This window comes from Neophocaena asiaeorientalis, unplaced genomic scaffold (assembly GCF_003031525.2).
Source record: "Neophocaena asiaeorientalis asiaeorientalis breed wild unplaced genomic scaffold, Neophocaena_asiaeorientalis_V1.1 scaffold130, whole genome shotgun sequence".
NCBI classification, from domain to species: Eukaryota; Metazoa; Chordata; class Mammalia; order Artiodactyla; family Phocoenidae; genus Neophocaena; species Neophocaena asiaeorientalis.
The window spans coordinates 3508702-3518846 of record NW_020173397.1 but is presented as its reverse complement, the minus strand read 5'-3'; the positions used below and the strand labels follow the sequence as shown (position 1 = coordinate 3518846).

At 39.2% G+C, this 10145-nt stretch overlaps 1 protein-coding gene across 5 annotated transcripts in view; it reads right to left on the bottom strand.

The window, feature by feature from the left end:
* Window positions 1-702: 702 nt before the first annotated feature.
* CRBN (cereblon) overlaps window positions 703-10145 on the bottom strand; it is a 108359-nt gene continuing 98916 nt past the window's right edge. For 4 of the 5 annotated variants that reach the window (XM_024746986.1, XM_024746989.1, XM_024746988.1 and 1 more), the window contains 6 exons: window positions 7184-7246; window positions 5957-6041; window positions 5149-5264; window positions 4558-4622; window positions 3631-3762; window positions 703-2379 (listed from right to left, as the gene is read on the bottom strand). In XM_024746986.1, coding sequence (XP_024602754.1) covers window positions 2199-2379; window positions 3631-3762; window positions 4558-4622; window positions 5149-5264; window positions 5957-6041; window positions 7184-7246 — 642 coding nt within the window. In that variant the 3' untranslated portion in view covers window positions 703-2198. The remainder of the gene's footprint in view (window positions 2380-3630; window positions 3763-4557; window positions 4623-5148; window positions 5265-5956; window positions 6042-7183; window positions 7247-10145) is intronic. The other variant, XM_024746987.1, reaches the window with a different exon arrangement.

The following is a 10145-nucleotide window of genomic DNA, read 5'->3' as shown; positions in this document are numbered from 1 at the left end:
GATGTGTCCCAGGTGGCCGTCATTCCTACACTCAGGACTTGTTCTAGGGAGCTGTACTTTAGTATGTAGTTGATACGTTTCTCTGCCATGATGAACAATTTCCGTAACTTCCTGCTAAGCCGGGAAAGATTAGCTTGAGGGTTAGTCTTGGGGAATTGGAAGATAAATGTGGGTATCTATATATGTGTGTATATATATGTATGTGTGTGTGTATATGACAGGTGCCATATAAATAGTGACAGTACTCCTGTCGTTGTGAAGTAAAATAAAGGTTATGGCCTTTTGCTCTTTAAAGATTTGAGGCTAGATGCTTGCAGTGGGTGAAGAGGTGTGTATGGCACAAAGTAGTGTTCATTCTGACATTTTATGATTTTCCTTTCTGTGTAGCCAGTCAGAGCATCTTTGTGCGCTACTGGTAAATAGCAATTTTGGACCTTGATAAAACAATCTTGAAAAGCATACTTCTGTTAAAGCCCTGTTAAGAGGAAGTGTGACAGTGTACAGACAGGGGCTATGTTGCAAGAAAGGGAGCCTCAGAAACGACTGCACACAGGTCAGTAATTAAACGTCTTACAACCCACTGAAATATTTAAGATACATATTTGGAACCAACACTGTAGAATTCGTACTGTGCTATATAGGAAGTATGCAGATTTGAGGTCTGGTTTCGTCATGTATAAAGAGACTTTTTAAAATAGTATATGCATGTTTTTATATACCAGGAAATTTTATTTGCAAGTGTCAGTAAGTAATATAGAACATTCTGAGATTACACCCTTCAGGGGGCCAAATGTTCCCTCACTACACCTGGTTTAGCTATAAAGAGATGTGCCGTGCTACTGAAAAGAACTCCCTGGAGTCCCCTTTAGAGGACGTTTTAGTTCAGTGTAAGACTGACTGTATGAACAAATAGTAGAGTCATTAAAAACCCAAGGTGGTTATTATTAGTCGTAACAAAGTAAAGGTTAGGCATATCGAATACAGAAGGGGCACATGCTAAAAAACCGACAGCGTTCTTGAGTTGCTTTTCATTTACTCTCTTCACGTAAATGTGCAACATGATACCCGGTTGCCGATTCCAGGCTAGGCCGTCAAAACCACTGCATGTCTGGAAGAAGGAAATATTGACAAGTTCCAACGAGAAATTTAACAGTCCGTTTTTGGCCACATCCATTGTACCCGATTAGCTGAACTTCTCCCAATGAATATGTAAAGCAGTGAAGGAACATCAAAATTACGCAAATGTAAAAGTATCCAATAAACCCCTTGAATGTATAAGCAAAGAGGTAGGTGGCAAATCAGTCTGTCTAGAACTTTATCTTAAGAATTATTTCTTACACCTAGATTATCTGCTTATGAGTAGATATTTTACAATTATTTAAACAAAGAACATGTTTAATTTAGTTTTGCTCTTACAGTTTACTTACAGTTTCTTTAGTTTACATTGAACAAAGTAGCCTATAAAATACATTAGCACATCTCACTTGGAGGAAGGGGACGTGTTTTAGCATCTGTGTTCCACAGTAGTCTTAGGTTCAAATGAAACTTTGGAACAGAATAACCACACACTGAGCAAATACACAAAATACGATTTTCACTTAACAAACATGTTGGGGCTCGAACTGTGTATTAGGTAACTCTTTAGTTTCTCTGAGATACTGATTTGTAAATTTTGAAAGTATTAATGAAAATCAGAAAGAACAAAGCCCTTTTAAAATAATACGCACTGCCTTGCCTCTTTCAAAAAGGAACAGTACTAGTGCTTGGCACCCTAGCTTTTGGAAACTTCTGCTGTTTGGAGCACTGATACAAACGTGCCATTCTGTTCCATGGATCAGGATCAAGTGAGGAACCCTCACATTATAAGAATTTATAGGAATTTCAGGTATGTTTTGCAGGAAATACTCTCACCAGTTTGGTTTACAGATGTCTTCATGTCCTGTCAGATCCCACAGAATAAGAGCACCAAGCTCCTAAAATAGATAACTCCCGAAACCACATATTCTAGACTGCTTTTCATCCTCTTCAATGGCATATTTTAGTCTAAATCTTTAAATACTGTTGTTTGACTAGGAAACTGCAACCTTCCATGTAATGTCGCTTTTTACTTCGGTATGCATCAAAAGGAGTAATTTCCAAAGCAGACCTGATGTTAGAATACCGATTTTGCTAAGGAACCTTATCCCTACCGTATTCGTTTATAAGCAAAGTATTATTTTGTCTGGGCTTATGTCATCTTCAGTGTCTGGGATCGTGGGCAGCAGAGCAGATCGAGTCAAACCCCAGAATTTTTGAGGTGACATGTCTTTTTTGGTGGCTGTAAATTTCCATCCAATATGACTTGCACAGATCCTGCACTGGGCGATGGTCCAGGCGAACCTATAAAGTTAAGGAAAGGTATCAGCTGAGGCTGTTGTATCCCAGCCTATCACCATATATAACCTGTTGGGAAGACAGACAGATCTTAGAGCCAAATTCTAAGAATGGGAAGAAGGAATACTCTGAGTTTGGATTTATATACAGTTTCCTGAGACAAACCTCACAAAAAGATTTCCTAGTTTGTATGGTTCATCATGGTAATGCATCAGTCTTTCTTTATATATATTACTTGATTGTGCTCTTAAGCTGTGCTTAAAATTTTTTTCTCCAATGCCAAGAAAGAAAAAAAAGATCTTATTAATACAGATGTTTTTATACAAATTGCTGGTTGCCAGGCCCCCACTAAATGGCACCTGCATTTTCTTTGTTTTGTATTGCACTCAAGTTAGTTAGAAAACAGCAACCACCTGTAGAAGTATGCACTTTTGTGTGAGTTAAAACTGGGGATGGGGGAGGTAAGTGTTTTCCTCACGTAAGAAAGATTTCTAGAATGATTTGTCAGGTAATTCATCCAAAGATACAAGCCATGGCTTTACAGTAAGTAAGTATAAGCACTAATCCCTACTCAGCTTGCCTCTTTCAAAATAAAAAGGCTGAGCCAGTATTTGGACAAAGAATGGGCGGGGTCTTGAAAATAATATGGCTCAAGGAATCTAACAGGTGGTGCTGTTGGTCCCACAGTCATACTCTGAAGGGCGCTGGGCTAAAGTAAAAAACAAAACAAAACATGCTGCGTGTTTCATGTCTATTATCACTGCTTGGGTAACATTCTCTAGTTTAACACTTTACAGAATATGATACAGATACACAGTGGACCCTCGATCAACACGGGGTAAATCCGCCTATAATTTACAGTTGGCCCTCGTATCTGTGGTTCCTCTAGCATAGTGAAACATACCTGCATCTAAGTGGATGCAAACAGTTCAAACCCACGTCGTTTAAGGGTCCAATGTAGTTTTACTGGGTCATACAACAGTTGATTTTCAGATGGAGCTGACGGGAAAATGAGTGTGGGCTGATTAAGTGTACAGTCCACTTAATTGTACTTGCCACCTTCTTTGTCCCTAACCTTACGTTCAGTGAGACTGTGCAAGAAGAACGTTTTCTAGCCGTTCATGAAATGAACATTTAAACAGAATTATTCACTCCATTGTCTACTTCTGATTATAATTCTAGCAGCTCTGCTTAGGACTCTGGGTTTTTCTTCCCAATTAAGGCAAAACCAAAAAAAAGTCACCACCACCACATTACCCAGGAAACCAGCTGTGCTCTGTAGAAGGCCGGCCGATCAGATTCAAGTTGCAGGCCTTATACACGGTAAGCGTCTCATGCACGTATCCGTGAGGATTCACGTAAGCTGCCATCGGCCCACATAAGGATAAACTGAAACAAAGAATCATAAATAAAAGTTCACCAAGAAACAAGGTTCTAAGAGCTATAGTTTTGAACCTTTTAGATAAAACTACTAATAAGAGGTTCGCAGTCAGCCCAGTTTTATTTGGTCTAAATGGTTTCCATGATGACAAAAAGGAAAATACTGCTAGTTTTTTAAATTTTCCTCAAGCTATACATTGTCAAATATGTGGACTCAACTTCCCCTAAAAGCAGCCTGAGAGGGGAAGTCCAATGAAAAGTTTCCACTTGGTCATTCTTGGGCATCTGAGTACTCTGCAAACAGCAGTTCTTCCCTTTTTGATTCATAATGACTTTGTTGTCTGTCAGAAAATAATTTTCACACAAACAAACACTGTCACACAGCATCAGTACATGTTCAGAAGCATGTCGTCCTTTATCTTTGACGCTATGTGGCGAAACTGATATTTGAGTGAAATATCATGGGAGGTAGGTCCTTAAGCACTAAGAAGATATCCTCCAATTGACAGATTTTCAACAAGGAAGGTGGTGGCGGGGGTGGGGACGAGAGGACTGCTCAGCTGTTTTACTTCACCATGCTCATTACCTATGAAAAATGGCTTACATGCCTCCACTGTTGTTCTGGGTACCCAATCAGGAAGACTGTCTTACCCAACGGCGGAGTTAATTCCCGCCCTATTTCATTTGCTGGGTATTTGTCATTTATATGGAGAACGGAAATACGGTCTTGCCTGTAATTCTGTTATAGCCGTTGGCAAAACGTATTCAGATCTATGCTAAAAATGTAATAAAGAAAGATCTCACCTGAATATTTCATTTTTGGTTGTTATTTCTGTTTCTTGACACTGTTTACAGCAAAGAGACGTACACTAAAAAAATTTAAGAGAAAATTAGTGGGGAAAATGCTCCCAAGGTGTTGATCCCTCTGATTATATCATATTTTCCTTCCAACCGTTCAACAACATAGTTTTAAAGATGGGACAAGAAAAACACAATCTGAGATCTAACACATATTCACTCACAAAACATATGACCTTCTAGGACAGAGAAATAGTGACACACACACACATATATATATATATATATATATGTATATATAAAAAACCATACATGGTTCATGTAGAAATCAAGTGTTCAGAGTCTAAATAAAGAGCACATAAAGGTTGTTATATCTGAGGAATGCAAAACAAGTCAAGTTTCTGTCTTATGATCCCAAATGAAATATATAAAATAATCCTTTAAAATATTTTTAATGCAAACCATGATGGACAACTAGTTCTCTAATTCCATGACTACATGAATGGAGCCTACAGATAGTTCTGTTGGTCCTAACAGTGCGCCCTCGCTCTCTAGACTGACTGAACGTGGGCATCCAAACGTATTCATTTTACTCACTTTATTCATAATGTCCAGTTCACAGCGAAGTCGTTGGATCGCACTACCAATTTTAAGGAGCTGAATTCTTAATACATCATCAATAGGAAGACAAGCAGCTACTCTGTAAGAAAAATCTTAAAGACATGGTGGGTTTTTCAAGCTTTAAACTTAGGAAGGAGTTAAGATCAGGACAGCTTATGAACGCGATAACATCCTTTTGAAATAAACCCTTCTCTACGGGGTTCCCAAAGAACACATTTCACACAATTATAAACAGTACTACAGTATACCAGCTCTCAAGTATATATACTCTTAGGAGGTTCTACAGTGTAACTTCTTTTCCCATGCTTGTTTTTGTAAATGCTGTCTTTTAAATTAAACATGAACTCAAACCCATGTTAGAATAAGTCACTCATTTGCTAGGAGACTCGAAGAATAGCTAAACTGTACCTAATTAACAGATCTGTAAGTAAGGTAATAGTAAGTCCTGGTACTGCAGTCACTTTCAGTGGCACCTTGAAGACCAGGGAAAGGAGAGTATTTTACACTCAGACAGTGTTTTTGGATGCCCACCATTTACTGCAACTTGAACTTTTTATGAAAACCTTGCCTGAAAGAGGAGTGCTCAGAGAATTTAAGACCTTTGCTACCGCTAACTAAAAAATACCCATTTTTTTGTAATTGCTCAAAGCAAAAGAAGTGGGTATGCTTTTCAGAATACTAATGTAAAAAAATGTTGGGGGTTTCATTTTCATTAAACAGAAAACAAAACAATTTCTTTCAGTAAGGCATCACAGGTCACAGGAAGGAAACTGATTTTTCATACCTATTGGATTTGAAGGAAGAGAATCCTCTTTCAGATTTTCATCCCATTCATGTAGCTGTCTCTTGATTCTCTCCATTAAGGTTTCCTTGTTTTGTTTGAAACAAAAGTAGCCATAATAAGGTTCACAGACTGTTTACACTTTACTGGCAGCTTGTCAACTCAGTAAACCTAATATATTAGCAGCAATTTAAGTCATCACTACCGAGTAAAATTTCGTGTTTAAATGTGGCAGAAATGATGGAAGACCCAGCTTTGCACAGCACTAGGCTGGCTTTCCAAAAGGCCTCTCCTCCCACGCGCTGGCTATCTCAGAGGCCTCCTCTTCCCTTTTCTAGGAAGTCTTTTCTGTCGGTCCCTGTAAGCTACACCCGCACTTGCCACCTACAACACCTTCCTTGGCACTTACTACATAAGATGCTCACTGTCTTTTCACCAGTGGACGCAAAAACCACTCTTGTCTAGTGTGTGTCTGTAATGGCTCAAAAGCTGCTGAAGGGCAGACGGAACTGTAGTTTCCTTTAGTGTTGCCCATGTGGTAAGTGCTCACAACCTATGGATTTAGTTTGCCCAGGGCTCCATATCTGTGGGCAGGCTGATTCCCTAAGCGAAAGGCTAACATTTGTTGACCGTCTGTGACATCCCGAAGACAATAACTACCATTATCCCCATTCTATAGATAATCAAGTTTTGCCCCACACCACAGGAACAGTAACAGAAATGAGACTTTGAACACAGTCTTTGCGTCTAAAATCCAGATTCTCTGAACGATTCCAGTAGTCTCTTAATTTTTCAAGATGCCTAATAAGAAAATGTGAGGTGCAAAAACACTGGTGGATGCATCAGTCAGTACACCAGGGATCAGGAAATTGAAGTTAATACACTTGTTTAGGAAACAACTACAACACTGCTGAAGGATTCTTTATTCTTCCTAAATGTAACTAGCCCTTGACTCAGCAAAACTTCAAATGCTTAATAAACCCTAAAATGCCTCAATATCTTGTCCTGAAGCTGCAAGCCACTATAAACTGAGGGAAGACTAAAAATCTGTCAAATTAAAAGCCAAGTCTATCCAGCAGTATGATTCCTGCCTGTTCCACTTAAATGTAATGAATGGCATTAGTTCCAAAAATTAAACCCCACTGGGTATGAAAGCCTATTTTGTTCTAATGACCCTGAATTATGCCATGGCTTCCCCCAGGAGCACAAAGTTCAAGGTAGGTTACTTACAGCATCATATAAGGAATACAGCCAGCGAGGCCATGAAGTCAAATTTGCACAATGGAACTTTCTCTGAAAACAGAAAAAAAAAGTCACTTAAAAAACACCACAGAATCAAGATCTTATAGTAGAAAGAAACACATTTAAAAAATGATCTTGGCCCAGGAAGACTTTCTAATTTCAAAAAGATGGAAAAGCTTGCAGATAATCCCATAATAGACGATTATCTATTATATTTGACAATGATGTTTTTACTTGAATTCCTGCAGCAGTTCAATGTTGCGAAGACCCAATAATTAAGATGTCAGTCCTCAGAGTATATATTCAATGCGATACCGATGAGACTGGAACTTAGGAGTATAATTTAAAGTTCACCTGAAAGAACAGATGTGTAAAAACAACCAAGAAAATCTGGAAAGGGAAGTGTTCTACAGGATAGGAAAACAGGATTGAAAGGATGCGCTGCGGTTGTAAGCAACCTAACCATCTCTCAACAATAGGTAAATACAATAGAATACTTTGACACCAGAGAAGATTCTGCACCCCACCAGAGAATGTATACAATATAAAGAATGATCACATTTTCTTAATAAACAAAACAAAACCTACATATGTACACATATTTATAATTTTGTACACAAGCTGTCAATTGACAGAGGGCATGACACGTGAAACTGGGTGGGAAAGGGGTACGGGAGATCAGAAAGAACTATCAGAGTGGAACAAGAAAGGCAAGATAACCTTTAACAAGATAAAAGGGAAATCCTACGCTTGCACCTGCAAGACCAAGTGAGTGGGTGCGAGATGGGGAACGTGGGTACACGGCAAATGCAGAGAGGACTTTGGGATCTTAGCTGATGGTTGTAAACTAACCAACGCACTGCAGAGCTCACCCCCTACTCCCCCCGCCCCACAATCTTACTCTAACGCTATTAGAAGAAGACTAGGCACTAAGATGAGACAGTAACGTTGCTCTTCTGTGATGGTCACAAATGGGAACTTTCACTGTCAGTGGCCAGGATGCTGAAGCTAAGGTCTAGAGTTCACACTAGGGATGTGTGGTTTGGAGCTGCCTCTCAAGAGGATGTGATACTTGTTTACGAATAAATCAGAAACTGCTACGTGGATAACGACAGACTTGCCCTCAAAGGCTCGTGGGCTACAGCTCAAACCAGTGGATTCTTGTTAAAGAAGAATTTGGGACTCAATATAATTCTTATGTTTGAAGCTACCCAAAGATGGTCTGGGATGGCCTCTGAGCACAGGCTCAGGTAATGATTTAATAAGCCTGAGGAGTCAGACCAAAACCTAACGCTAGTAAGAATTTTTGTCAGAGTCCAGTTACAGAATAAAAAATGCTAACAGCCCGTCAGGTAACTGAATATTCAGTAATAGTAACGGCAACCACTTTACATGTCTTAAAAGATTTTGATGAGATTGGCAGTATTACCACCCCAATTTAAAGGTAACGAAACAGGCACAGAAGGATGCTTGCTCAAGGTCACAGCTGGTAAATGGGGACTGGCTAGGATGTGCATTCAGGGGGTCTGACTCCAACCGTTACTTATTCAACAAATATTCTGAGCACCTAGGATGTACCTGACATTTTTATGCATTTGGTGTATACCAATGATTAAAAGCACAGCAAAAGAATAAAATCATTGCCCTGTGGAGCTTACGTTTTCGTGGGCAGAAGCTTACTTTCTAGAGGGGGACTTAGCATTATGAAAGGACAAAGATCCAGTGAAGTTTCAGGTTGGATGACTGACACACTCTCAATTCAGTCACTAATACATACTTTACACATCTAAATGATCACTTCTGTGATACAAAAGCAAGTAATTTGACACCCACAGAAAGATAAAAAGAAATTAAAATAATGTATTTATACACAAACATTACTTCTCACTATAATGTACAGCGAATAGGATACGAAGGGCAAGGCACCATCAGGGTCAGCGTCATGACCATCCGATCTGCTCCTACCAGGCTTTGTGAATGTGAACAAGCTGCAGCCTCAGGTCTCTGTTCCCTACTTTTCAACGTGAGGCGGCCCCTAAAATTCTTTATCAGGATTACCCTGACAGATTCTACAGTTGTATTTACAAATCAATTAAATATACGTACTACAACCTTAGTATCACACCCTTTACAAAGTCAAGTGTACAAGCTGAAGAGAAGTAAACCAGAAGAGATCAGCTAGCTTTTACTGAACTGCCAAAATTTAAGCCACTTCAATATCCTCAAATTTAAGAGTTCCATTTAGATTCCTGGCACAATAGGAAAGGCCCGACTTATATCTGGGTAATACTGACGATAAGTCCCAGCAGTTTATGGGCATTCTTCAAGTCTATCAACACCATGATTTACTTCCTAAAAGGGCTATACTTCAAGAAAATTTTAATATTAGCCAAAAAGTTAGGTGCTTGAAAGTGATCAATGACTGATTCTCCAGTGAAGTAGTATTCGCTCCAGGAATAGGACTCACTCCTGAAAGCAGGCAGAAAGGCCCTTCAAATTACTGTCTGTTACGTGGAGGTAATCCATCACATTTTTTCCATTTTTAAGCCTCTTAACTGTAGCTTCGGCTTTGCCTCCCAACAATGTAGAATGTTCAAAAAATGTCAAACTCCACTTAAATGGTTCTTTGAAGTGCAATGAAATCGGAAGAGTAACGTGAAAGGCTAAGTGTGAATAGTAAAACGTTACCACTGGTTTACACAGTGACCAAAGGTGGTCGTTTGTTGTAGTAAGACCTATCACAATCGGCAATGTAAATGATAAAAAGAGTTTTCCAAATAATTCAGGCTTTTGAATTTTTGAAACAAGTTTCTGTTTCCTTCCTTCCTTCATCGAATCCTACTTGCTTATAAGACTGGAATGGAATGGCAAGCTTTTTCTTGATCCCGAGGCTTATAAGCTCATAATGGCAGATGGACAACTATAAGCTTAAGGTGTATGCCGGGGAAAT